The 27,521-nt window shown below is 46.7% G+C and overlaps 3 protein-coding genes across 8 annotated transcripts; 1 reads left to right on the plus strand and 2 right to left on the minus strand.

The window, feature by feature from the left end:
* Nucleotides 1-3,224: 3,224 nt before the first annotated feature.
* Nucleotides 3,225-7,086, minus strand: LOC127774864 (protein transport protein SEC31-like). Its single transcript, XM_052301156.1, has 3 exons — nt 6,669-7,086; nt 5,379-5,657; nt 3,225-4,768 (listed from the first exon to the last, which is right to left on the minus strand). Exons 1-3 carry the CDS (start codon nt 6,996-6,998, stop codon nt 3,653-3,655), a joined length of 1,725 nt encoding a protein of 574 aa, XP_052157116.1. The 5' UTR covers nt 6,999-7,086; the 3' UTR covers nt 3,225-3,652.
* Nucleotides 7,087-7,298: 212 nt separating this feature from the next.
* On the plus strand, nt 7,299-19,065 carry LOC127773729 (leucine-rich repeat receptor-like serine/threonine-protein kinase RGI4). 5 transcript variants are annotated; one of them, XM_052299884.1, is made up of 4 exons: nt 7,299-7,464; nt 7,866-14,060; nt 14,164-18,026; nt 18,159-19,065. In XM_052299884.1, the coding sequence occupies exons 3-4, from the start codon at nt 15,146-15,148 to the stop codon at nt 18,674-18,676; spliced, it is 3,399 nt and encodes a 1,132-aa protein (XP_052155844.1). In that variant the 5' UTR covers nt 7,299-7,464; nt 7,866-14,060; nt 14,164-15,145; the 3' UTR covers nt 18,677-19,065. The 5 variants fall into 5 exon arrangements, with proteins under 5 accessions (XP_052155844.1, XP_052155845.1, XP_052155847.1 ...); XM_052299885.1 differs by having other exon boundaries at nt 7,866-13,172; nt 13,959-18,026; XM_052299887.1 differs by having other exon boundaries at nt 7,818-18,026.
* A 3,139-nt stretch (nt 19,066-22,204) lies between these two features.
* LOC127774385 (uncharacterized) lies at nt 22,205-27,497 on the minus strand. 2 transcript variants are annotated; one of them, XM_052300617.1, is made up of 8 exons: nt 27,370-27,497; nt 26,854-27,256; nt 26,674-26,760; nt 26,198-26,509; nt 24,468-24,632; nt 24,101-24,154; nt 23,843-23,989; nt 22,205-22,769 (listed from the first exon to the last, which is right to left on the minus strand). In XM_052300617.1, exons 2-8 carry the CDS (start codon nt 27,091-27,093, stop codon nt 22,392-22,394), a joined length of 1,383 nt encoding a protein of 460 aa, XP_052156577.1. In that variant the 5' UTR covers nt 27,094-27,256; nt 27,370-27,497; the 3' UTR covers nt 22,205-22,391. The 2 variants fall into 2 exon arrangements, with proteins under 2 accessions (XP_052156577.1, XP_052156576.1); XM_052300616.1 differs by lacking the exon at nt 27,370-27,497 and having other exon boundaries at nt 26,854-27,315.
* Nucleotides 27,498-27,521: the final 24 nt, after the last annotated feature.

A 27,521-nucleotide genomic window follows, 5' to 3' on the forward strand; every position in this document is an offset into this window, starting at 1 on the left:
CTGAGCTGATAGATAGACTATAAGTAAGCAGTTGGCTTTATTATTATCCTTCCTCTAAGGCATCATTAATCATGTCGCCTCATTTCTTGCCTCGCCGCCCGTCGGCTCTCGCGTCAAGGCACAAATTAATACTCTAGCGCTTGATCTTTCCTCTTCGTCTCCTGCATGCAACACACGCTCGCCCGGCTGTAGTTAGGGTTCAGAGCTCGGTCGTGCCATGGAGTACGTTGAGTCGCTGGAGTCTGTCGAGGTGCCGAACTCCGTCGAATAGGCATGGTGGAACTAAAACGACATCTACCCGTGAAAACGAACAAGAAATACGCGCCCAAACAAAAAATACCCAGGCGAGCGCCATGCAAAAATTCCCGATTTTGCTAAAAATCTGGTGACAAATTTTTGGCTCGAAATCACTCGGATTTACTTCCCTTGGATTAGTCTGTGCATGATTTAATTAGCGGCTGTGATGCGTTTCCTTCCCACGCACGTATGAGGCCAGCAACATCTAGCTTGGCACATAATTGATGAGTACATACATTGCACGTCGTTGCGGCTAGGTGAAGAGATTGAAGAAATAAAATATAAAGTTACAGTCCTATAACTAAAATTACATTCGTAAATTCAGTTGATATGATATGTAAGTGCACTGTAATTTTGGTAAAAATGTTGTGTAAGTAAATATGTACTTGTTATTTCCTTTAAAATATAAAATTACAATCCTATATAACTAAAATTATATTTGTAAGTTTAGTTGATATGACATGTAAGTGCACTGTAATTACACTATAAGTTACACTATAAATTGTATTTATAGTTACAACTATAGTGTATTTATAGTGTAACTATAGTGTAATTACACTGTAACTTTTAGTAGATGGGTTGGTGATATATTTTTTTTCAATGTAAAGATCTAACAAATAAAATATATGCAATATATATAATTAATATATGTTGATACATGTATAGACTCTTCTAATCAAGTGATCAAATGAGCCTAATCCAACTAATCTAAAATCTGTGTGATTTGGATCCAAAAATCTGTCATGTGATAGATAGCTAGTCCCAAAATTCCCATGCAAAATCAGCCATCAGAAAAAAAAAAAAAGCGCCCACCAGGTATCAAACCCCGGCGCTCTACCTCCTACCTCGCTGCACTAGCCATGTGAGCTCTGTTCGTTTCTTGGATGGAATGCACCCGCACCCTCATTTAATAGGGGCAGATAGGGAAGAATAGCCCCTAATTAATCACTCCTTTATAAACACAATCTTGTCATAAACAACTTGTTTTGTGGGTATGGAGGGAGTATATTTTAGTACGGATGTAGTAAGTATTAGCTTAAAAACTTATTGGATTAATATGAAATGTTTTGTTTTTTGAAAAAACACATCATTTAGCAGTTTAGGAAGCTTGTATGCATGCGAAAAAGAGAGAGTAGAAATCGAGAAAACTAGGGAAAGAACACATCCCTATTTTTTATTAGATAATGGAAGCTTTATTAAGACTCAGTTAAATACATCAAGATGATACATTCCAACTGAGATCCACCCCTGGTCTCTACATAAAATGCACACACCCAAAAAATTAGATCTAAGAAGACTTCCCCATCACAGAACACACAGAAACTAGTGGCATCAATACCTATTATAGTGACAGTGAGATTCTGTTAGTGCGCTCGTGGAAAGTTCGTGGTACATCGGGCTGTTTCGGCGACCCAGCTCGATGCTCGCCGCCGCCGCCGCCGGCGTCCGAGCCGGCCGGACCGCCGGTGGAAACACGAGAGAGCAGCATCGAGGAGTTCCGTCTGCGGCGGCCGGCGGCACGGCGGCAGAATTCACTCGCGCAAAGCTAGTTCTTCGGGGCCGAATTTCCGAAATTTCGATTTCTGTCGAATATTTTGTTCGCCAGGATTGCGATATTCCCGAAATTTCTGAAAGTATGACAAATCTCTTTCGAAATTTCCGAGAGGATCTTGAAATTCCCGAAATTTCGGTGGGCTCAGAAATTTAGAGAAGCTTAATTAAAATCTCCGTGCATGCATGATATATGCATTGCAGAGTAGTGTAGTGTACTAGAACAAAAGCAAGCAAGCAAAATTTGCTTTGCCTGAATCGAAAACACTGTACTAAATTTCATGTTTGATTATATAGAATTTGCTTGAATATAAATCGGGTTCGAAAATTCCCAAAATTTCTCTCGTGGATTTGTTTGAGAAATACGCGTATAACTTTGTCTCCATTCATCTACACACGCGCTTGATGTCAGTTACTGCTGGCACCGCCACACCGGCCGGCCCACATAGTCCTTTCCTCTCTTCGCCGTCGTCTTCGTCGTCGCCGGCGGCGATCGAGCCGCTAGCCCCCCTCGTCGTCGATCGGTGACCTCCCATTGGCGCGGTGCTGGTCGACCAAGTCGAAGAACGCATATCCAAGTCCATGATTTATCTATCCAAAGATTCCAAGCGTCGCATTCGAGATTCCAGCCTTCGTTGGGAATAGGCTGGGCGTCAAGCAATGGGCGAGTGTGGCCAAGACCTCGGCGATGATCGGGCCTATATCCCTCCTCTTCGCTGGCGGCGGCGCCATGGATCCTCTTCGCCCGGTCCGGCGCCGGCGTTGGAGCGCTTGTGCTTGGTGATGCCGATGACGCCGTCGCCGTCGCCCACCGCCGTCGGCGGCCAGGCTGCTTATAGATAGATGGCGAGGTTGGGGCGGCAAAGGGAGGGATCAACGCAACCCTAGGCACTAAATTTCCGAAATTTCGGTTGTATATTTCCCAGAGGGTTTCCGAAATTTTCGGTGGGAAACCGTAGGCGCTAAATTTCCGAATTCGATTGTATTTCGAGAGGGTTTCCGAAATATCCGATATTTCGGTGGGAACTATATTTCCGAAATTTCGATTGTCTTGATATAATTCGAGAGGGTTTCCGAAATATCCGAAATTTTTCGGTGGGAAACAACCTTACCACCTCGAAGCCAAGGTCGTGGTGAGAGATCGATCCGGCCGGGGAAGACAGCTTGGATGGAGATCAGATGCATCCGCATCAAGCATGCTGCATATGCCAGCCAAATTTTCTTAAATTTCTGTTGTGTTCTCGAAATGTCGTTCCAAAGTTTCGAGACGATTTCGATTTTCGAAATTTCCCTTCTGCTTCAGTGTATTTCGTCCCGAGCTGTCCGTCTTGGGCAGACAACAAACAGCTCTCCCAGCGACTCATCACAACGTACGCTATCACAACACAATATCGGGTAATCAATCATCAGTCCGGCAGAATGTGTTTCTGGAAACTGGAAGGCAGCTTAGCAGCGTGACTAGTTAAACAGAACAGTGCAGCCCGTGAATCATTAACATATCATCAGTGGATAACAACCATAACACCATCTCTAGAAAAACTCATTTTTGGAGATCAGGTACCAAGTTTTAGTACTACTGCTAGTACCAACCAACACCAGGCGAATCAAAGAGATAAAGAACACTTGCTGTAAGATCACCAACAGCAAATCGAGCAGACCTGGTCTGTTCCCCACCAAATCGACAATATGAATTCCGAATCTGACGTTCACGCGAATGCACAAAATGACTCCGTGGATTGGATGTTCAGTGATATGCACAGGTTGATGGGAGAGCGCTTCATGGCCCTGGATAGCAGCTGAGCTTTTAACGCCCGTGCCAGCCTCTCTGGGGCTGGGCGTCGGCGCCGTTCATCACCTTATCAAGCACCATGTTCAGGTCGACGTTCTGACCGCTCTCGGTCAGCTGGCGAACGGCCGCTCTCACCTGCTCCCTCGAGAACCCCATCGTGGCAACCTTGTCTACCACGTCATCAATCGGCACCCTGTTGCCCGAGGAGGCGCTTGGGGTGGAGCTCGCTGACGCGGCTTGGGGCAGCATTTGAGCTGTAGGGAGCCTGCTGTAGTTGCCGCTTCCCGCAGAGCCTGTTGGATGAAACGGCGAGGGCGACTTCATTCCAGCATTGCCACGGTGAGATGGAGATCCACTGTAACCATATGGCTCGGGGAAACCGCCTCCACCCTGTGGTTTGTATCCAGTATTGTAGGATGGAGGTGGCCCGGAGTTTGGCCGGACTGCTGGAGGCTCATACATGCCAGGGTTTGGACCATAGAAAGGAGGTGCAGGCCCGCTAGGTGGTGGCACATAAGGAGATGGCGGGCGCACATTTGGGGGATAGCTCTGAGGAGGAGGGCCATACGGCGCTGCTACTTCTTCAGGCTGCTGATGCACTGACGGTGGGACTGCAGTTGAGGGGTTAGCACTTGCAGGAGGAGGCTGAGAATACTGAGCATACTGAGGTGGTGTTTGATAATGCTGTGGTGGTGCTGGAGGTGCCTGCGACTGTGGGGTGGGTGGAGCTTGATACTGCTGGTGTGTGGTGTCAGTTGGCTGTACTGCTGACGGGGGATAGTAGGACTCCTGTGGTATGGTTGGTGCTAATGGAGTCGGTGGAGCAGGTGGGACTGATTGCACCTGGGAATGTGGTAAATGGCCTGGGAATTGTGATGGAGGTTGGCTTTGGGGTGCAGGTGGAGGTGGTGCATTTGGAGCAGGAAGGGCAGGCAATGCCGGTGGATGGGAAGGCGGAGGGGCTTGATGCTGAGGTTGGGGTAGAGTTGGCTGCTGCCTTGAATCTGCCTGACCAACACCAGCCTTTTCTGATTGAGCATCCTCTGCTTTTGACAATTGGAGCTTTGAAAGTTGGACCTGTGTCTCAACAATTTCTTGCTTGTCACGCAAAATCTGCACACCAGCTTGAACCTACACGTAGCACATGCCATAGTAAGATACGGGATGCCCTCACAATGGTATAAAACAAATTAATACAAATTAGAACCAAATAAGCAGTTTTTAGTAATGTTCAAGACAATTATATCACAACTTAAAGACTACAACACCAGGCAAACTGCATATACTTATAGTTAAAGAATAAACTCAGTTAAGGTACATATTAGCTCCCTGCTCATGTTATTGTCCTTTAAATCACAAATAGTAACTATAACCAATGTCGCAACCCAGCTAGGGCATGTGAAGCTATGGACCATTAATAATCAAATAAGCCAAGACAGGGTAAAGTAGAAGCTGTACATTTTACTATTCGTATAAATACACAAAAAAGAAGACAAAAACTTAGAATACTGGCTTCAGCTTTTTTCTCTCAAAAGGATAAAAATAAAAATAGCAGCATTTCACATGGGAAGGTAAAGAAAAGACTACTGTTACTCAATAGAAAACTAAATTACTTTACCTCTTGATAATCAAATCCATAAATTGGTTACTTACTTTACCTCTTGATAATCAAATCCATAAATTGGTTACCAATTCAGATATTACAGCATATTGTCTAACAGTAAAAGAGAGGGAAGCTTACCTCACGCAGTGTGTTCTCAAATTGTCTCAGTTTTCCATCAGTGCTGCCATTGTAGTTACCAATTGTTAGCTTCAACTCACCAACAGAGTTCTCAAGATGGTGTGTTCTGCCCTCTAGCTGTGATAGCCTTGAGCTTACACTTTCCAGTGCATGTAGCAGGTTATCAGCATATTTCTTCATTGTGCGATCAATATCTGCTATGGAGACTGCACTGAAGTTGCCCCTTTCTTCTTCGTGACTGACCTTCTTGAGCACATGAGACTCCAACATGCCAGCACTCTTTGCACAATGAGAGAGGATAAACATGTTAAGCAATATATCACAAGGGAAGAGAGGCAGATCACTTGTATGAATTGATAAATGACCATGAATCAAAGTATCAAAAAATTAGGTAATTTGCTGGACTTGGGATGAAAAGATACATGTAATTATTGTCCATGTTAATGATTGATGAGTTGGCAACAAATTGTATTGCTATATTACCTAAATCAGAAATTCACAAAATTGCCAAATAAAAAATATCACATAAAACCTACATATTTTTCACGATAGTTCTTTTTTCTTATTTGGGCAAAGTGCCAAACTATCTAACCTAGACCTTAAAGGCTTGAACAATCAGAACCAACTAAATAAAGGAATCAAAACAAATCAGGGCCATTGATAAAGTATTAGAATCACAAAATTTTAACAATGCTGGCAAATATCCATCGTTCCCTGACAAGGGTATAAGCCTAGCAAAGTGAACACTTGACATATTCGGGTCTTTGCCTCTTGGGATAAGAGCATGATTTACCCATAACAGAGTAGCATCTGAAAATATCCTCAAATGGTTTTAGGAAAACAAACTGATTGAACTGCTCAGTATCGTAATACAGTGGTGATTACAGTCAGGGGCTCAGGGTTATTTCCACAGAAATAGCATTGAACTGCTAAATGTAGAAATCAAGCTAACTAGTAGTATCCTAACTAGCACTGTGGTCTCCCCTTTATGAGCAGATAAGGCATCAATCTTCACCAACATCGAATACTAAAATGTCACTTTCCTTTCTATATCTGAATCATGTAATAGCAAACGAGCAATCACAACTTCACACAATCAATTCGACATCACTACAGCGCAGAGTCACAAAGTATTACCAATCACCTAGAACTGGACATTCCTATGGCTAAGAAAAGCACACAAGCTTACGAATGTTTGGAAATTTCGCTTGTTCAATTCGTGTGGGAAGCAGGCGAGGCGAGGCGAGCTGAGCAGATCTATCGGAGGCGCCCTCGGCTGGGAGATGATACCTTGAAGTTGGAGGACGCCGCCTTGGAGTCGAGCGACCCCCAAGGGCTCGCCGCGGAGGCCGGCGCCGCGGCGGCGGGAGCGGCGCGGATGGGCTGGAAGTCGTAGCTGGGCACCACCTCGTCGGCGCCGCCGTGTTGCTGCTGCCCGCGGCGCGCGTGGCCGCCGCCGTCCTCCTGCGGGTCGGGGCTCATCAGATCGAACAGCCCGCCGCCCCCACCTCCTCCCGCCGCGGGAGGGGACGACGACGCGGCGGCGGCGGCGGCGGCCGCACCGGCGCCCGAGGCCGCGAGGCCGAGGATCTGCTTGTCCATGAACTGCGACGCGTTCATCGCGGCGGCGGGCGGCGGCGGCGGCGGCCGGGGATTTCGCCGGAGTTGCTGCGGCGGCGGCTTGCGGAGGGGAGCAAGGTGAATGAAGTGCTTGACTGCTTGGTTAGGAAGGAAATTAAAGTTGGGCTTCAAATTAAAAATAAAATAAAATAAAATATTTTTTAATTTTATTTAATTTTATTTTTCTTCACTGGAGGAGACGACTTACGACTTGGAGTACACGACTAGTCCTCCGCTTGGGAGTTCGTTGGGCCGGAGAAGATTCGGCCCATTTAAGAGTGGGTCCCACCTGTTTCGGCCCATTTTGAGTGGACCAGCATAGCATCGGCCCGATCCGGCCCAGCAGGGAGGCGAGGCTCGCCGGCGCGGCGGCGGCGACCGCGGGTAGGGTGGGTGGCGCGGGCCGCCGCCGGTTCGACGCCGGCGGGAGCGCCGCCGATCGCCGCTCCGTCGTCGTCGCCGCGAGGTTCGGATCCCCACACGCTCCTCCCTCTCTTTGTGCTCGTCTTCTCCGACTCCGACCATCACTCCGCTTTGCGCGTCGCGGGATGGGGGAAATCACTCGTAGTCGTAGCACTGCATGAGTTAGCGAAAGGGGAATGGTTCATCGCGCGAGCGCGAGCGCGGGATCTCGTCCTCCCGCTACTGGTTATGCAGAGAAAACGAGAAGGGGTTTCTGATTATTTTTTTTTTCACGCTGGTTTTGTTCATTAGTTGTGTGTCATTTGGAGTGTGCTTTAAGATTAAGGTACCATCATTCGTTCAGTCAATTCTTCAATCATCATAGCTTGTATGATCTTTTTGACTGTGCAATTACAGCATGATTCAGAGGCTTCACCAGATTCTGATATAGTGATATATATATAGAGAGAGCTGCCTGGGAATTGGAGTTCTGATGAACTGGAGGTGCTTGCTTGCTTGCTGTTCCATTACACAGATCACAGGTAGTAGCTTAGTCTAATTAACTAGTGGTTTTCAATTTTTCATCATGAACACTGTTCCTGCAAAAGAGGTGATGTGTCGTCTTTTCCATTCTGTCTTGCCTGAATGGTCTCAGGGGTTATGAACTTCTACTGTAATTGGCAAAATACAGCATTAGCCAAAAATGTTCATCTTAGTTCTCAATTTGGTTTTGGTTAGCATGTATGCATCTGTATTTTCTGTCTGATACACTTGTGCATCTGCATTTTCTGTCTGATTCACTTGTTGTGCATCTCCGCTTTGCTGCACATCCTGTTTATTCAACTTTGTTTCATATCTTTTGTGTTGTATCCTCTGCACATCCTGTTCCATTCAACTTTATTTCATATCTTTTGTTTTGTATCCGTATGATAGGCAAAAACATTGTCTAATAGGCTGCTGAAAAAAGGAGTTCCTATTATATGGATAAAGCAGGAAGCATATGCAATGCACTCGCTTTCTTATTCCCTGTGATGGCCTTTCTGTTTCTTCTGGATATTGTATCACGCTGATGCTATTTTTGAAACTGCTACTTGCTGTGCATTTTTCAAGAGTGCAGCATGAAGGAAGAGGAAATTTCGTGATGAATCCAATTTGATTGAAAACCATGTTGGAGAAAAATGTGTTCAGGAGAAAAGGAAATCTTCATGAAATGTTTATGATTCTTTTTTTTTGAAACCCCAAAATATTTATGATTCGGACATTAAAAGCAAACTATTCAGCTATGTGCTTAAACCTAAGTAAAGAAGTTTTCTGGGCGGTTTGATTTTGGCACAACTATTTCTATATAAAACAGGAACAAAATTTATATGGCCATAACATGTTATTTGTTATACCATTCTGAAATCTTCTTCTATTGTTGTAAGTGGTATTTTGTTATGAAATGGTACGTGTGGTGATGTTCTCCTTTTTCTAATGAAGAAGATTTTGGTTATTCTTAGTTGAAGTGTTTATTGTAATAATGTAAAAGTATTTGATTTGATAGGGAAAATGGCAATCGCAGTATATCTATTTGAGAATCATGAAGATCCCTTCATTTTTTTCAAGAAGTTTTTGTTTCTACAAATTGTTATGAAATTTGCCTCAATTCCTTCTGTATCAGTAAGTTCCTCAATTATAGTTCTACTTCGTGCTATCACTTTCAGTCAATGTGCTGTTTGCCCATGTGAGAAGATGAAAGTGGCCCTTGTTCCGTTGTTAATGGGCTCACCATTTAGTGCCAAATGTACAATTTTTTGGTTTTAACATTCGGGGCCTCCTTCCGGAAATAAATTAGAATGTACCGTTTGAAACCATGCTTTTGTCTTTTCTTCTTTTTGTAGTGAGACCATTCTTTTGTCTTAGCACTTAAGTATTTGGAAATTTACCTTTGCTGAACGTTTTCCCTATAAATATGAGAATGATGGTGACATCACATAATATAAGTGCTGAAGAGTTATGCCTGTGAAACAAACTGATGGAAGATCGATGTGAAAGTTTCTGGTCCTTGTTGCTCTGCAATTGCTGTGCAATTAGTGGCCGTGCTGAAGAGAACAATAGTTTTTACCAAAACTAATTTTATATGTGGACTGTGGTATACTGTATTCTCACCAGACTCTACTTTTGTTCAAATAATCTTGGCTAAGATTCATGGCATAAAGTTGGTGAACTATCCGTGTAAAAAGGTCCATACATTGAGCTACAGAAAACAACTTCCTTATGAATTAGTGTTTAGAGAAACAAAATGGTGACATCATTTTGGTATGTCTTTTTGTGCCATGACATACTACACAGTTTTTCCTTGGACTTGCAAAAAGCTAACTTGACTTCATTTTTGTCTGTATTTTTGGATCATAGCTTACTGCCATAGTTCTCTGTCTTTTTACACCGTCCAAATGTAAGTGCCCTTGAGCTTTTGAGCCTTTTTTGCTTCATTTTCGTTGCTATACAATTAATGCAATGTAGCAGTTCCCTTAAATTGAGGAAGGGATCACTATGAGATGATGCAATCCTTCTCACACAGTTTTACAATTTGTATAATAATAAGAAGTCACATTTGGTGATTGTAATGCTTCCCGTAAACTGAATTATTTCAATTTTCTATTTTGGATTAGCTGGTGCGGTATTTGATTAGTTGTCCTGGGCGATTTATCTATCCAATTCAAGCGATGGAAAAATGGGAATCCACTTATTTGTATTTATGTGTTCCTGTAATGCACGTGGATTCTCTCCTACCTATTGGTTCTTGATCATGAGTTCTTAGGTCAATTTTACTGTAGTTGCATTCCCTTTCAATTTGTAATTTCAATGCAAAGATGCTATAGCATCTGTTTTGGAAGCATTGCACCTTGGATTTTTGCTTCATTGTTCTATGTCTTGATGTCATTTGATTTGACCATGGAACCTCACTCCTGAAAGTAACATAAGGTGATATTGGAAATGAATGTAGTAAGTACAAACTTAGGATTTAATGAAAATAGTATATCAAAGAAAAGTGTGATGCGTTTTATTTGACACTGGTTGAGTGCAAAAGACTTTTGTCACCACACAGTTTCGATATAAATTCATATGATCATTCAGGAACATTTAACTTCATTTGTAGTTAGCAAATTCCACAAGTAACCTCTTTACAATGGAACAGGAGTGCAGTGAAAAGCAAAGCTAATCTTTCTTGGGAACCATTAATAATTTGAAAATTGCAGGAGAAGGTTTAAGCTGATGATGAACAAGAAACGAATATACTGTATAATTAGGTGCACATGATAAAAGGTGATGAGGTCAGAAAGTAGAGGTAGATGGTAACAGCTATGGTGTGCTTATATGAGTACTTTTGGTTTAATTGCTGCTTAGAGCCGAAAGAGATCAAAGGACTTAATTCCACTACCCTCAAAACCCGGGCACTGCCCCCAAGATGGTTCTCTAAAGAACTATATTATCTTTGTCAATTAAATAATAGCTAAAGATTATAGTTTGGGTGTGTTAATTGACCCCCTACCAGTTCTATATTTGAATCTAATCATTTCACAGTATGCACTAAAGAACTGATTGATTTTTGTGTGGTCTACAAGTCCACCCCCTGAGAGCTTTGTATTGATTGATTCACCATGTTACTAATTGAAAGTTTTATTGGAGTAATTGATAACTGCAAAAGTAGTAAAGCTCCTTATTTGCCAACTTGTTGATGGAAACACTGTGATGCTAATACATGAAACTGTGATTTAAAAAATACCTACCTCATGATGTTAGTGTTGACCAAGTTTCATATGTAATAGTCTTGATGAAGCACATGCTATGTATTTATGCGAAATTTTGGTACACATAAACAAAATTTGTATCACGCATTTGTTAATGAGATATCCAAAAGAAAAATCTCTGCTTCATACCTGAAGGTTCTTTCATTTCTGCAACTTCGATTTAACTGGTAATGGCATTATCCTCAAACATGACAGGACTTAGAAAATTTATAAAATAAAGAAAAGAGAATGGAGGGAGTATATGTTTAAACTAATACTAAACCTTCTAAGTTTCTCTGTTGGCAGGTAAACTGTTTCGTTCATTGAGTCGTTCATGATTTCAGTAGGAAACCATATTCTTGGGAGAGGTTTACGATTTTAGCTTCCAGTGGCAGATGCATTTGTGTTGAGAAATATTTCATCAGGTAACCATTTGGAGATGAAGTGAAAATTAACCTATGTAGCAAAACTGCACTTCAACACTTCTATGAAAAATCCAGATCATCACACAATCACACATAGCAACCAATTGTGTTTTCTCTGTTCTTATCTTCATATCCTCTTTGGAATGTGGAGTTGTACAATGGACTAGGTGAGTCTGTTTGTCTGCTTAAGTCTTTGGTGAGTCTGTTTGTCTGCTTAAGTCTTTGCCTCACCAAGCGACAAAAAAACACATTTCTTTTTTGTAAAGACAAGAAATTGCATATTGTTAGCCGCCCCACCCTGTACCTCCATGGCTGTTCTTTTTTGTGCATTGCTCATCACGAGAGTACGAAGCACCACTTAAGGCACTAATTCCACTTGTTTATTGCTAATAGCTTCCTTATCATTTTTCATCAAATTGGTCTCTCCTGTGTAAGTGTGTTTTTTCTTCTTCTTAATGAAATGAAGCGTGGTCCTCCTGCGTTTTCAACAAAAAGAAAAATCATTTTTCATCCAAAAAAAAAAAACTTGTCTATCATGATTCATGCCCTTAGTTTCCTGGAGCACTGGAGTTAAACAGATGGCCACCTCCCCCCATGATATCTGTCATCTATGTATACTTGTTCCACCATCTCCTTCTCACATGATGCCTATCCTAGGCAGGCCCTGTGTTATTGTATTCTTCATGTCTTCTACTCCTGCATGTGCCCTACCACCTCCCCACATCTCATGCCTAGATTCCCTCCTCAATTCCCCTCACTAACACCATTTCAGTTCTTTTAAACAATGCAATCTTTGTGCCTATTATTGTTACTAGCAAGTTGCAGTTTAGCTTTAAAATATTTCTGATTTTGTTTGCCTTTCTTCCTTTTCTTTCCCCCCTTTCTGTTATAAGTGTGATCTTTGCTTTTGTTCTTAAAACTTCCCTTTCATTTCAGTTTGAATTATTTACATGTAATTGCACCACACTAACAAAAGATGAGCCACATGAGTAGCAATAGCACACCATGTCTAGGAGGAGCTACAGACGAATTGGAATATTATTGATGGTTGGATACAGTCACGCGGCAAGTATCTCAAGAGTCCACTGCCTCACGTGACAGGTTAATCACTTTTGCTTAGTGAAATCAAAGATATATACTGCTAGTGTCAAAAAAATGATATGTACTGCTGGCTCTTTGAGATGCCTTTCAACTAAACGCTGGTTAAAATACTGTCATGAATTGCATGCACAAGCATCACGAGAATAGATGAACTGATCAGGAATTTGTCAACAAGACTGACAGTGCCATATGCTAAGGACACAATAAATGAATTGGGTAAACATGTATAGGCTGGTAGATCTAGGTGATGATGTGGTGAAAACCTTGGAAACTGTGCACCCTACAAATGATTGTACTCTTTGGTATTTGTTTACTTGTTGTTTTATCAGTAATTAAGCAAGTATGACTCTCTCTCCCTCCATTCCCTTCCATTCATGTATAACTTGGTTAGCTTTTGCAGTTATGCAGCTTCGCTGCTGATGAATTGTTACAAGTTAATGAACACTAATCTCAGGATGATTCATGAGAACTGTAAGGTATGAACAAGAATCATCCGTGAATTTTTACTGGTGGTAATAACCGGTAACCAAATTATCATTAGACTTTACTCCTCATTTTGTTCATGTACACTTGTCAATCACTGTATTTGAACATGCTAGAATGTTCACTCATGTAAGCATTCTACTTCTACATGCTAGTTAAATACACATCATAAACATATCTTTTTACTGCAAAGGCAGAAGCATGTACCCTATCTTTTCGGGTAAAACGACCAACACTGCAAATGGAAGTTCTAACCCCAATGTAAATACTCTGCAAGTTTCCATTATCTTCTACGGGATTAGTAGTTCAGCATTGGTTAATCCGAACTGCCCATTTACCGATGGGAATTTGGAGAAGAAGGTAGATCTAGATCTGCGAGCCTGCAAAATTTCCTGTACTTTTACTAGTATAATCCAGCTGCTAGCTAGATGGCGGCTTCCTCACCATTAACACAAAGTACAAGAGGCAGTAGTAATTAACTATGAACTTGACAGTGGAAAGGTGAGATTAGATCTAACCAGGGGCATGTGACAGCCTCTGCTGGGGTTTTTAAGATCCAATCCTTTCTGTTTATCCTGACAAGAAACAGCCTCTGCCATGCGGTTTATATAATTGTTACTGCATGGAATGAACTGTGTTCTTCTCTCTGTGTGTCATGTGTTACCACTAAGCACCCAGCTGTGATGTCCCTTTTTATTCTTATTTTTCAACTTTCAACTCTGGAGATTCTTACCAGCGCAGTTAGTTCAATTCTCACCCTGCAATGATCATAATTACAGTGCAGGGCTTTACTGTCTACTTACACGATCACATTCAGAAATGGCTCTTACACGATCACATTCAGAAATGGCTGTTAATATGTAATCAAACAAGGCAAAAAGGTCAGTTAATTGTTGTCTTATATTCCAATCAACATGACTCTATTCTTTCTGACATCTATGTTTTTGAGTTACTGACTTGAGACTTTGCTGCCCATATATTCAGAGTTTTTTTCTGCATTTCTGAAGTACCGATGACCCATTTTTCTCAAGTAAGAATTTACTAATTCCCATTTCCAAGTTGTCAACTCTTGATGTTCTTAATTCATACTAGTAAGTTCAATTACCACCCTGAGATGTGAAAATCTACAGCCAAGTCCTTACCCACAGTCTGTTAAAGCTGTTGCTCTCACTGCATCTTATTTAATCATATCCCCCTTGACACACACAGCCTTTCCATGAAGTTGCTTAACCTGATGCCATTGCCATGTCTCTGGGGGCACCATCTTTTACTCTCAAGCCAGCAAAGCTGTTGCTTCAGTTAAAAAATTTCTGCATCCTCTCTCACTCCCCTCTTTAAGCTCCAATTGGGGCATTGCACTGCATTGCAAAGCAATTAGTCGTTGGTGATGGCTGTCAAAAATTTAAACACCCAATCACCAATCCTAACAGCAGCATTAACCATGGTGATTATGTGCATTGCTACTAGAGGCCATAAGAGATTGCTACTAAACTAGTCATAGAAGGGACAGAGTGCAGTGTTAGTACTGTGCTCTGTGGCCTTGGATCCAGAGATTCTGCAGGGACAGGGACAAGTCTCCATTGCTTCATTCACCTTCATGATCTCATCAGACTCAAAAACTCTTCAACCTCTCCTACCTATTTAGACACCTCATTCTTGTTTCTTGATCTCACCTCTTCCCTACAAGCATATAAAAACTGTACCATTTGAGATGGTCTCTCTTCTCTCTCTCTCTCTCTCTCCTTCATACTAAAACTTTATTAGGACTTCATTGATTAGTTAGAGGTTAGTAGTACTTAGTACTAGTCTTGCGACATAAGCAAGACCAAGATTTGGGAGCAATTAACACAAGTACACTAGAATCCCTATAGGATTAGCTACTACACTTTGCATAGTAGTGTGTGTTCTTGGATATACTTGCATACAAGTAGAGGTACAAAGAGTGTGTTATTAGTGTATATGCGTGATGAGTAGCAGAAGCAGATGGAGGGCGGCGCCAATGGCGTCGAGGTCGCCGGCGGCGATGGTCATGACGTGTGTGGTCGTGGTGCTGCGCGTGAGCTGCGTGCTCGCCGTGGACGAGCAGGGCGCCGCGCTGCTCGCGTGGAAGGCGACGCTGCGCGGCGGCGGCGGCGCGCTGGCGGACTGGAAAGCCGGGGACGCGTCGCCGTGCCGGTGGACCGGCGTGACGTGCAATGCCGACGGCGGCGTGACGGAGCTGAGCCTGGAGTTCGTCGACCTGTTCGGCGGCGTGCCGGGCAACCTCGCCGCCGCCGTGGGGCGCACGCTGACACGGCTGGTGCTCACCGGCGCGAACCTGACGGGCCCGATCCCGCCGGAGCTCGGCGAGCTGCCGGCGCTGGCGCACCTCGACCTCAGCAACAATGCCCTCACGGGGACGATACCGGCGGCGCTCTGCCGGCCGGGGAGCAAGCTGGAGACCCTCTACCTCAACTCCAACCGCCTCGAGGGCGCCATCCCTGACACCATCGGCAACCTCACCTCGCTCCGGGAGCTCATCGTCTACGACAACCAGCTCGCCGGCAAGATCCCGGCGTCCATCGGCAAGATGTCCAGCCTCGAGGTGCTCCGCGGCGGCGGCAACAAGAACCTCCAAGGCGCGCTCCCGGCGGAGATCGGCGATTGCTCCAGCCTCACCATGATCGGCCTCGCCGAGACCAGCATCACCGGCCCGCTCCCGGCGAGCCTCGGCCGGCTCAAGAACCTCACCACGCTGGCCATCTACACGGCGCTCCTCTCCGGCCCGATCCCGCCGGAGCTCGGCCGGTGCGGGTGCCTCGAGAACATCTACCTCTACGAGAACGCGCTGTCCGGCTCCATTCCGGCGCAGCTCGGCGGGCTCGGGAAGCTCAGGAACCTGCTGCTATGGCAGAACCAGCTGGTCGGCGTCATCCCGCCGGAGCTCGGCTCGTGCGCCGCGCTCGCCGTCGTCGACCTGTCGCTCAACGGCCTCACCGGCCACATCCCGCCGTCGTTCGGCAACCTCTCGTCGCTGCAGGAGCTCCAGCTCAGCGTCAACAAGCTCTCCGGCGCCGTCCCGCCGGAGCTCGCCCGGTGCAGCAACCTCACCGACCTCGAGCTCGACAACAACCAGCTCACCGGCGGCATCCCGGCGGAGCTCGGCCGCCTCCCGGCGCTGCGCATGCTCTACCTCTGGGCCAACCAGCTCACCGGCAGCATCCCACCGGAGCTCGGCCGGTGCGGGAGCCTCGAGGCGCTCGACCTCTCCAGCAACGCGCTCACCGGCGCCATCCCGCGCTCCCTCTTCCGGCTGCCGCGGCTGTCCAAGCTGCTGCTCATCAACAACAACCTCTCCGGCGAGCTCCCGCCGGAGATCGGCAGCTGCGCGGCGCTCGTAAGGTTCCGGGCGAGCGGCAACCACATCGCCGGCGCGATACCGCCGGAGATCGGCATGCTCGGGAACCTCAGCTTCCTTGACCTCGCGTCAAACCGGCTCGCCGGCGCGCTCCCGCCGGAGATGTCGGGGTGCCGGAACCTCACGTTCGTCGACCTCCACGACAACGCCATCTCCGGCGAGCTGCCGCCGAGGCTGTTCCGGGACTGGCTCTCGCTCCAGTACCTCGACCTCTCCGACAACGTCATCGCCGGCGGAATCCCGCCGGAGATTGGCATGCTGACGTCTCTGACTAAGCTGGTTCTCGGCGGCAACCGGCTGTCCGGGTCGATGCCGCCGGAGATTGGCTCGTGCACGCGCCTCCAGCTCCTCGACGTCGGCGGCAACTCGCTCTCCGGCCATGTGCCGGGGAGCATCGGCAAGATTCCGGGGCTGGAGATTGCGCTTAACCTCAGCTGCAACGGCTTCTCCGGCGCGATTCCGGCGGAGTTCGCCGGGCTCGTGAGGCTCGGGGTGCTCGACGTGTCGCGGAACCAGCTATCCGGCGACCTCCAGCCGCTGTCCGCGCTCCAGAACCTCGTGGCGCTCAACGTCTCGTTCAACGGCTTCACCGGCCGGCTGCCGGAGACGGCGTTCTTCGCGAGGCTGCCGACGAGCGACGTCGAGGGCAACCCGGCGCTGTGCCTCTCGCGGTGCTCCGGCGACGCCAGCGAGCGCGAGGTGGAGGCGCGCCGCGCCGCCCGCGTCGCGATGGCGGTGCTGCTCTCGGCCCTCGTCGTCCTCCTCGCGGCCGCGGCGCTCGTCCTCTTCGGGTGGCACCGCCGCGGCGGCGGCGCCCGCGGCGGCGAGGACAAGGACGGCGAGATGTCGCCGCCGTGGGACGTGACGCTGTACCAGAAGCTGGAGATCGGCGTGTCCGACGTGGCACGCAGCCTCACGCCGGCGAACGTGATCGGCCACGGGTGGTCCGGCGAGGTGTACCGCGCGAGCATGCCGTCGTCGGGCGTCACCATCGCCGTCAAGAAGTTCAGGTCGTGCGACGAGGCGTCCATCGAGGCGTTCGCCGGCGAGGTCAGCGTGCTCCCGCGCGTCCGCCACCGCAACATCGTCCGGCTGCTGGGCTGGGCGGCGAACCGCCGGACGCGCCTCCTCTTCTACGACTACCTCCCGAACGGCACCCTCGGCGGCCTGCTCCACGGCGGCGCGACGGGCGGCGGCGCCACCACCACCGCCGCCGTGGTGGAGTGGGAGGTTCGCCTCGCCATCGCCGTCGGCGTGGCCGAGGGCCTCACCTACCTCCACCATGACTGCGTTCCAGGGATCATCCACCGCGACGTCAAGGCCGACAACATCCTCCTCGGCGACCGCTACGAGGCGTGCCTCGCCGACTTCGGCCTCGCCCGTGTCGCCGACGACGGCGCCAGCTCATCGCCTCCGCCGTTCGCCGGATCCTACGGCTACATCGCTCCCGGTAAGAGCCTTTTCTCACACTCACACACACATTCACCAGTTCAAACAAAATTTCAGCAGTTTAATTGAATTTGTTTTAAAAAGAAAAGCACAAGATTAATCAATGGCTGATATTTGATCTTGATCAACGCAGAGTATGGATGCATGACCAAGATCACAACCAAGAGCGACGTGTACAGCTTCGGTGTGGTGCTACTCGAGATGATCACCGGGCGCCGCCCACTGGACCCGGCATTCGGGGAGGGACAAAGCGTGGTGCAATGGGTGCGCGACCACCTTTGCCGGAAGCGAGACCCGGCGGAGATCATCGATGTGAGGTTGCAGGGCCGGCCCGATACCCAGGTCCAAGAGATGCTACAAGCTCTCGGCATTGCATTGCTATGCGCAAGCCCACGACCTGAGGATCGACCGACCATGAAGGATGTGGCGGCGTTGCTACGTGGCATTCGACACGATGATGGCGTCGAGGCAAGAAAAGCCGGCAATGGAGTTGGTACTGATGCAGAGACAAGGAAGCGGGCTGACCCGAGACAGCCCATTTCACCGACCAAACTCATGGCCCTTGCTAGACCGGCCCAGGCCCAAGCCCAAGCCCAACTCCAAGCCCGTGCTAATTCCGGTTCCTTGGGCCTGCTCAACGATCAGGAGTGAGTAATACAGTAATATAGATAGTTCAAACTGAAGGGGGCCCACTAGCAGTGTGATGTGGGTGATGATTGTTGTTGTTGACCATGCAACCATGGGTGTAGGCACTCACGGGGACCTGTAAGAAAAGGATGGTTTACTGTTTGCTGGTGGGCCCAGCTTGCCATAGACTGTAGGGGGTGTGTCGTTTTGCTAGGTGCACCCTTGTGGGTACAGATTGGGAATATGTTATCTTTGTGCTTAGGGTTTTATTATGTAGTGATCATAGGAGATATGACGGTCAATAATCTTTTGTACCATAAATTGGGGCATAATGCGCCCAATGGATTATTAGTGTAAATTATCCCACTAAAGAAATAATTGCTAGCCATATTATGGGTGAAGATGTTTGTCAAAGAGAGCACATGTTCCTCTTGTTGTTCATATTGTCCCATTTCTTTTGTTTCTTTCTTGAGTGGTCCAATCTTGATTTGTGCTATCAACTGCATATGTAAGCTAGCAAGATGCTCTTTTAGATGTGGATTAGTCTGTACATGGGGTCTACATTTTTGAACCAGCTAATAGTTTAGGGCCCTTTGTAGAGCAACATGGGTCATTAATCAGAATTAATGGAAGCGTGCCACCAATGATTAAATCATTTAATAAGGACGATGACAGCCAACTCATCAACAATAGTCCTATTATCCGATGCCAATATGCCATTGCATTCACTTAGGACTTGCATGTCCCAAACTTCAGTGATATTATATACAAAAAAAAAAAAATTCTAAAAGGGGGCCTGTTAGAAACTACTGGCGACAATGCTAAAATTGCTCCAGCAGCCAGGCACAGGGTTCAAAATTTCGGATCGAAATTTCCGAAATTTCTCGGTTCTATCGGACCCCCCCCCCCCCCCATACGATCGAAATTTTTAATTTTTTTTCATTTTTTCATGAATTTGGTAATATTTTGTTCAAATTTGGTCAAATTTTATTCAAGAATTCATAAATTTTCGGACCGAAATTTTAGAATTTCGGCCACCCCCAATAGAAATCAGCAAACCGAAACATTAAACCCTAGTCATGCATGGATCATGTTTGCCTAGTGTTTCTTTCCCCCTTTTTTTTTTCTGTATGAGTATTATCGTTATCAATTTTTGGACGCAATGCTCCACTTGACACACTCAAAACCATACATTCACACATCCTTGAAAAATGTTGGCATAAAAGTCTCCTAGAAAAGGGGCACTATCATCAGAATTAAGATAAGAGAGTGTAGAGTAGATACACACAAGCACACCACTATGCATTTGGTCACAAACTAGCTCCCTAGCATTTCTAAATTTGACCAAGTTGTTTTTTTTTTCTTCTTTTTCAGTGCAACAAGTTTGTTTTGTGTTGCGTGTCCACGAAGAAAAAAAAAAGAACAAGTTTGTTTTGTGCAAAGGCTAAAAAGGCCAATGGGCCTCATCTCAGGAAAGAAGACATTGTGGGCTTCATATCGTTTCAAATTTGGGCTTGGGCTAGAGTGTGCACATCCCAACTTCCCAAGGCCCATTCACCTCTCTAAAATCAAAATCAAATTTCAGCCCACATCACCATATCCCAAAATTGGAAAAAGTACACTGAAGGTCCCTCAACTTGTCATCGAGTTACAAAATCGTCCTCGAACTGTAAAACCGGATACAACGTATCCTTCAATTTACAAAACCAGTACAAACTAGGTCCCTCAGCGATTTTGACTCCGATTTTATCCGACGTGGCAGCTAACTCAGCGTGAGACCCACACGTGTCAACCTCTTCTTCCCCTACCCTCTCCACATCTCTTCCTCTCTCCTCTTCTATTCTCTCACTAGCAGCGTAGCCGGCGGCCGGTGAGGAGGAGGCCAGTGAGGAGGCGGGAGTCCGGCGGCGAGGCGGCGGCGGCAACGAGGCGACGACGTGGGAGCAGGAGGGCCTCCCAACGCCGCCGCCGCCACTGTCGCCGGCGGCGCGGGCGCCAGATCCCGCCGCCATGGCTCCTCGTCGATAGAACAGCCACAGGGCGTTCTCTCCCTGCGCCGCGGTGGCGTTCGCGGCGATGATCTCGTCCAGCTCGTCGTCGACGGGGACGCCGGCCAGCGCCAGCGAGAGCCTCCATCCCCAACCTCCCCTAATCTTCTCCACGGCAAAGTTCACGGTCGTGGCGGCGAGAGCTCCGAAACAAAGGCTGAACTGGATGCCGTTGCTGAATGCTCCCCAGTATCGCGCCGGTGCCATTTCAGCCATGCAGAGTGGCATAGACAGCAAAATGTTTCAAGAACTTGCAAAATTCAAAAAACTTTGCAGAAGATTTGTCCAAATGGCACATCAAGAATTTGAGAATAATTTGATTTTTTCAGTGTTGTGACCTCGGTGGTGAAGCCGAGGCCGACGCCGAGGAAAGCCCTACCAAGGATGGCAATGGACACGTTGACAGCGGTGCCGCTGGCCGCCACGCCGGCGATGTAGGCGAAGCCGCCGAGGATCATGGACGCGCGGCGGCCGCGGCTAGCCGTGACCCACGACGGAGGAGCGCGGAGGTGAGCAGGCCGGAGATGTAGAGCGACGAGGTGAAGAGCGTCAGCAGCTAGCTGTCGAACTTGCAGTAGTTGCTGACGCGGCGCGCGCCAGCGCCGGCGCCCGCCATCCGCCGGAGCACTTCCGGTAATAAGTCCCTTAGGAACGACTCCATGGACGACACGCCGCCCGCGGTGCTGATGTCGTAGCCGTAGATGGCGCCGCCCATCACCACCGTGGCGCAGGACAGTGCCACGAACGCCATGACCCTCCCGGCGCCGCCCCTCGTCGTCCACGAATCCGGCGGCCATAATGGCTGGCAGCTCAAGGCAAGCACTGTGTCGGAACTGAACCGAGCAAGCTTGTTTGCTTGAGCTATTGATTTGACTGCTTGACTTGCTCTGCTCTTATATATCGTTCCAAAGATTCTGGCGGCTATGGCGTGAAAGCTCGATGTGACATTGCATCACTAATCACCATTGCCGATTTACTTGCTCATACATACATCTGTTTCCCGTCCGACGACGACGCCGAGCCGCCTCCCCGACGCCCCGCCGCGGCTCCGACGCCGCACGCCGCCACCGCTTCCCGGCTCCTACTACGGCAGCGCGCCTCATCAGATGCCAGGTTCCTCCCGCGACGGCGCGGCGACCTCCTTCCCACCGCCGGCCGGCCTGCCCGGAGAGAAGAAAGTGAGAGAGAGGAGGAGGAAGGGAGAGGAGGGGGAAGAGAGACCCTGTTGACGTGGCACCTGACATATGGGGCCAACACGGGTTCTACGTTGATTTAGCCGTCACGTCGGATAAAATCGGGGTCAAAACTGCCGAGGGAACTAGTTTACACTGGTTTTGTTAGTTGAAGGATGCGTTGTATCCGGTTTTACGATTGGGGGATGATTTTGTAATACGATGACAAGTTGAGGGACCTCCGGCGTACTTTTTCCCCCAAAATTTGCAATTCTTCTCTCCGATTAATCCATGCAATCTCAAGACGAATGCATTACACATGCAACAAAGAGAAGATGTAAGACTGTAAATTTGAATGCAAAAATATACATAAATAATCAAACTAAGCTAAAACTCGATGAACATATGCTCAGTCACACAAGAACCTGAAGAAGATTGAGAGGGAAAGAAAAGGCAAAAAAAACAAAGAGAAGATTTACTCTATCGTATATTTTCCTTGAATTAGCTAGCATCATCATCTCATGGGCAGCGGGCGTTCCGGCCAGGGCCGCCGTAGTAGAAGTACCTGCCCCAGGCGGCGCCCTGGCCGCCGGCGATGTCGTAGCAGGCGGGGTGGTCGGCGAGGAGGCGGAGGGCGGCGGCGGGGATGAGGTTGTTGTCCCAGTCGACGACCTGGACGTTGCGGAAGTAGGCGGCGCGGCCGTACCCTTCGCCGGGGAAGCGGCCGCTGCCCATCTGCGTCGGCGTGTGCGACCCCGACGGCCGCGTGTTCACCACCTCGCCGCCGAACTGCGCCATGTCGGCGCGCGCGCCCAGGTGGCTGAAGAGGAACGACGGCCAGTAGCCCACCAGCGCACCCGACCCCAGCTGCAGCCACCAGTGACCCTGCTTCGGGTCCTGCGTTGAGATTCGTGCGCTTATTCAGACTTTTTATCTCGGTTTCAAGCTACTAAACGGTGCGTTTCGTGCAGTTTCAAATATCATCTTGGAGTTTAGCTGTTCAAATATTTCAGATTGTGAGAGAATTAAGCACACACACAAAAAAAACTGTTCAAATCTCGCAGTGCTTAAACTGAGGCTCTATTTGAAGAAAACAATGATATGTAACTAGCTGGTGAGAATATGGAAAAGCTACGGTGGCAACTTTTGGTTACTTGTTCATTCTTAGATTCTATATGTATTTTCATAGTTTGAATTCGGAGGAAGGATTCGAACTACTTTGAGAAGGTGGAGATTCTTACAACCCCATCGTTTGGTTGTTTGGAGGAAAAAACAAAACGACATATTTACAGATGAAAAATAATTTGTGAATAAAACGTTTATATACGTGTTTTTAACGATCTACAAGCAAAGGGTGAAAAATACACTACAATAAATAAACCCCAAAATTAACTCTAAATTTAAGATTAAAAATTTAAATTTTAGCTGATAAGTATAAGTATAAGCGAAAAGATAATGTTGTTAGAGTATATGCTGACAAAGCTAAGTTCACATTCCCAATAAAAATCGATCGAGTGAATTCCGCAAAGTTTGGTGTTTCGAGACAGCTCAAGATGGGAATAGAATGGTTTCATGAAAATTCAAAATTGAATAGAAAATAAGAATTGAATTAAATTCCTATAAATACCATGGCATTTGTAGTACTAAGTAGTATAGTAAATTTTCAAAAAAAAAAGTTTAACTTATTATATGTAGTTTGAGATCTCCATCTATGAAAATTTTGCCTTTTAGAAAGGAAAAGACTTCATGGACTATATAAGCCCATCACTTTTGGCCTATTGAGCCTATTTGAGAGAACTAACTTCTTATACACCTATATGTTTACAATCTCAGTTTCCAGTCAATATATTCGAATTTCGTTCAAGATCGCAAATCATCGGGAGAGTTTATATTCAAATCTTGGCTTTCAAGCTTTGTTTGAAATTCGTCAAATTTCATTCGAAATTCACAGAAAAGTGCGCACAACATACCTTCCAAATGAGGAGGGTGATGTCGAACTGGCGGCCGGCGAAGGAGGAGATGGGGGAGATGGCGGCGCCCATGGCGATCCGGCTGTTGGTCTGGACGAACCCTGAGCAGTGCAGGTTGTAGCAACCCGTCTCCTGGTACGCATCATTCTGCACAATGCATCATTCTTCAGTAACTTGTTCTTTGAACTGACTGATCTATCTCTCTTCTAATACTGAAACACTAGGAACAGATTACTACTTTACTAGCAAAGAACTTACTGTCCAATACGTGAAGAACCTTGGGTTGTTGTCACCGTACAGCTGAGGGCTCACCTGAAAATTCATCAGAAAGATACAGGTAGCTAGATACGATCAGTATTCAGAGTTGAGAGTTGAGAGCAATGGCAATCTCTGAAATTGGCTACGCCTGAATAAGTTTAAGAAAATGTAGTGTTCCCGATACCGGATCAAAATCCGCTCACGAACGGTATCCACGGAATCCGTCGATAAACCGATAAAATCCGAATGATCAGTATGCAGAGCTGAGAGTAAAATGTAATCTCTGAAACTGGCTACTAGCTAGCTAGGCCTGATTGACTGAACAAGTTTCAGAAAAGGAGGAGAGAAAGAAAAGAAAATGTAGCACCTGCCATCCGGCCTCGATGGTGTTGAGGTCATTGCCGAAGGAGCCGGAGATGAGCCAGATCTGGGAGAGGCTGAACTCCGCCGGCGACGCCACCTTCGCCGGCCACACGTTCAGGCTCGCCTTCGCCCCGTAGAATTGCCCCCCGCTCATGTACCCCACCGCGTGCTGCATATGCATAAATTTGTTTTGCTCACCAATGTCAGTATCAACTCAACCAAATTAAAGCGCTCATCTTTTCGCTTATCCCTATGCTTATCAGCCAAAATTTGAATTTCAACCTTAAATTTAGAGCTGATTTTAGGGTTTTATCGTCGAAGTTTATTTTTCAGTATTTACTTTTAGATCACTAACATTTATATAAAAGTTTTATATGCAAATTATTTTTCGTTTGCAAATATACCTATTGGCTTATTCCACGAATAAGTAAAACAATGAGGCCGTAAGGCGTGTGTGCGTGTAAATTAACCATCGGCATCTGACCGACACACGCCAGTTTATTTGGCAAACAAAACCTTATTGGTTATTACAGGAAAAAAAATACAGGTAAAAACAATTATATTTGTATTCTTAGCGATTTAAAAGCTAATACTGATAAATAAACTATGAAGGAAAAACCTTAAGATTAACTTTAAAATTAAATATTATAATTCAAATTTTGACTGTGCCTGAGAAGACAACATCCAAACAATGACGGTAGTAACAAGTAAGCACTCCCTCCATCTCAAATCAAGTTTAGTTTTGTTTTGGACATTAATCTTGATATAAGTTATGTCTAAATTAATATATTAAAATAAACTTATTTTGGGAGTTGGCACGGAGGTAGTACACACGAGTTAACAAACTTCGCATCACTACCATATACAAGTATATATGGGGGTTATTTTAGCTCAATTCAGTAAAGTTGTACTCAGTAACATTTTCTTACCGACAAAAGTACTTCTTTAGACTTCTTACTACTGAAGTATTATTTATTTAGATTTTTCCTTCTCATATGATTTAGAGTTTTGGAATGAAATAAAAAATAAAAAAAATTATCTCGGAAAGGACGTAATAATAAAACAATGTCCGAGAAAAAGAAAATCAAATTTGTCTATTTTATTTGAAGTTTCTCAAAGTTTAGTATGACGCTTAAGATAAGATTCAATCAAACTTTTAAAATTTATAGTTATACTATCGATAATTTATTAAATACTTAGTCTTAAAAAATAAAATTGCATGCATATGTTTTTCTTAAAAAGTATTATCATATTATCATAAATTTATCATTTTTCTAAAAAAAATATTCTAACACAAAATTGATGTTAAAGTTTAACCAAACCATTATCTTAAACGTTAAATATTTATTACCGGAGATAGTAGCATTTGACATGACCTATGATAGATAAAGAAAGAAATTAATTTATTATCCGAATTAAAAAAAAAGTTTCAGAAAAGAACTCCAACATCAAATTTCTCGATTTTAAATCATTTTAGTTTCCCTTTGACAGTAAAAGAAACTCATTTGTTTCACAATCCAGTTTTTTCAAATGATTCACAAAAGAGAATTTTAACCCTGGTTGTTGAAAAAGATAGATAAACTTTTGAGCATGCACAGGGCTTGTCAGCTGCGGTGGGGCCCACGTGGCACGCTGACGTGTCCACCTGCCGCGCCGGTGCACTCCAGCACGGCAGTACGGCTTGTCTGAATCCGTCGGCAGCGGAAGCTGAAGCTGAGGTGACGTGGCACTCACCTCGTGGCCGCTGCTGGTGGAGTCGCGCCGCGCCGCGCCGCCGACGACGCCGACGCCGCGAGGCTTCATCCCGAACCGGCCGCCGGCGGCGGCGGCGGAGCTGGCTCGCAGCAGGTCGGCCTCCGTCGTCCGCCTCACCGGTATCGTCCCCTCCGGGCACGCCTCGCCGGCGGCCCACCACGCCTGCCGCAACCCGTGCTCGTCGTCGTCCTCCTCCTCCCGGTGCTCGCCGCCGCCGCCGCCGTGGGCGTGACTCCTCCTCTTCCTCCTCCTCCTCCTCGTCGTCTCCGTCGGCCTTGCCGAGGGCGCCTCCTGCAGTGCAGAGCCGTACACCAATCAATCATTGATCAGCTCGACGCGACAGCACACGCGCCACCGTACATTGAGTACAGCGACGCAATGGTCAGGTCAGGTCAGGTCACTGCTCCACTGCTTCTGCAGCGGCAGCCATGGCCGCCGCCGCCGCCGCTGCTCACCTCTGGCTTTTGGCCTCTCAGCCTCGGGTGCTCGAACGCCGGCTGCAGGTGAGACGGCACGCAGTCGATCACGTCGCCGTCGGGACTCTGCACAATCATCCGCAAATATGCCGATCAACCAAGAACTCCAAGAACATCAAACAAGATTAGCTAATCAAGATTGAGTAATCATGCTCATGCCTGGATCGTCTTGACGGAAGCTCTCCTGACCCTGGCGAGCTGTGCCCTGACTCTCTCAAGCCGGAGCAGCTCCTCGCCGGGGTGGAGCGCCGCCGCCGTGCCATTGCTGGACGACGAGGCGGCGACGACGACGGCGAAGAAGAAGAGGAGGAGGAGGAAGGGGACAAAGGTGGCAATGATTGGGCGAGGCCTCTTGTAAGAGATGATGAAGCAGCAAGAAGCCATCAGAGTGGAGCTCATCGATCTGGGTTTTTGGAGCCGCCTGAATTTTGTAGTGGGATCCGATTTCCGATCAATGACAAGCTAGCTGCTGCAACTTCTGCTGCTGCCTCTTCTTGTGCTCTCTCCTGAAAACTGTCTGTATCTGCCACACATTGGTGCTCTTGTCTTCTTCTTCTCCTCCCTATAAATACATGGATATTGTTACCACATAGTAGTAGAAAGATAGTCCATGTATCAGGTGAAAATGAGGCTAAAAATAAACTAGGAGAGTAGGAGGTGAAGTTAACAACTAACAATGCAAAGTTGTTGTGATGTTGGAGTGGTAGCAATTAGCAATGGGAAATGGCTGCGAATTGCAGTGATCTTCACCAACCAGCACAGCTTTTAGGTTTCAAGGACCAGCATAATTGTCTCAAAATGAGCACCCCACATCTCCATGCTTCCAT

Source organism: Oryza glaberrima, chromosome 5 (assembly GCF_000147395.1).
Source record: "Oryza glaberrima chromosome 5, OglaRS2, whole genome shotgun sequence".
In the NCBI taxonomy this organism is placed as follows: domain Eukaryota; kingdom Viridiplantae; phylum Streptophyta; class Magnoliopsida; order Poales; family Poaceae; genus Oryza; species Oryza glaberrima.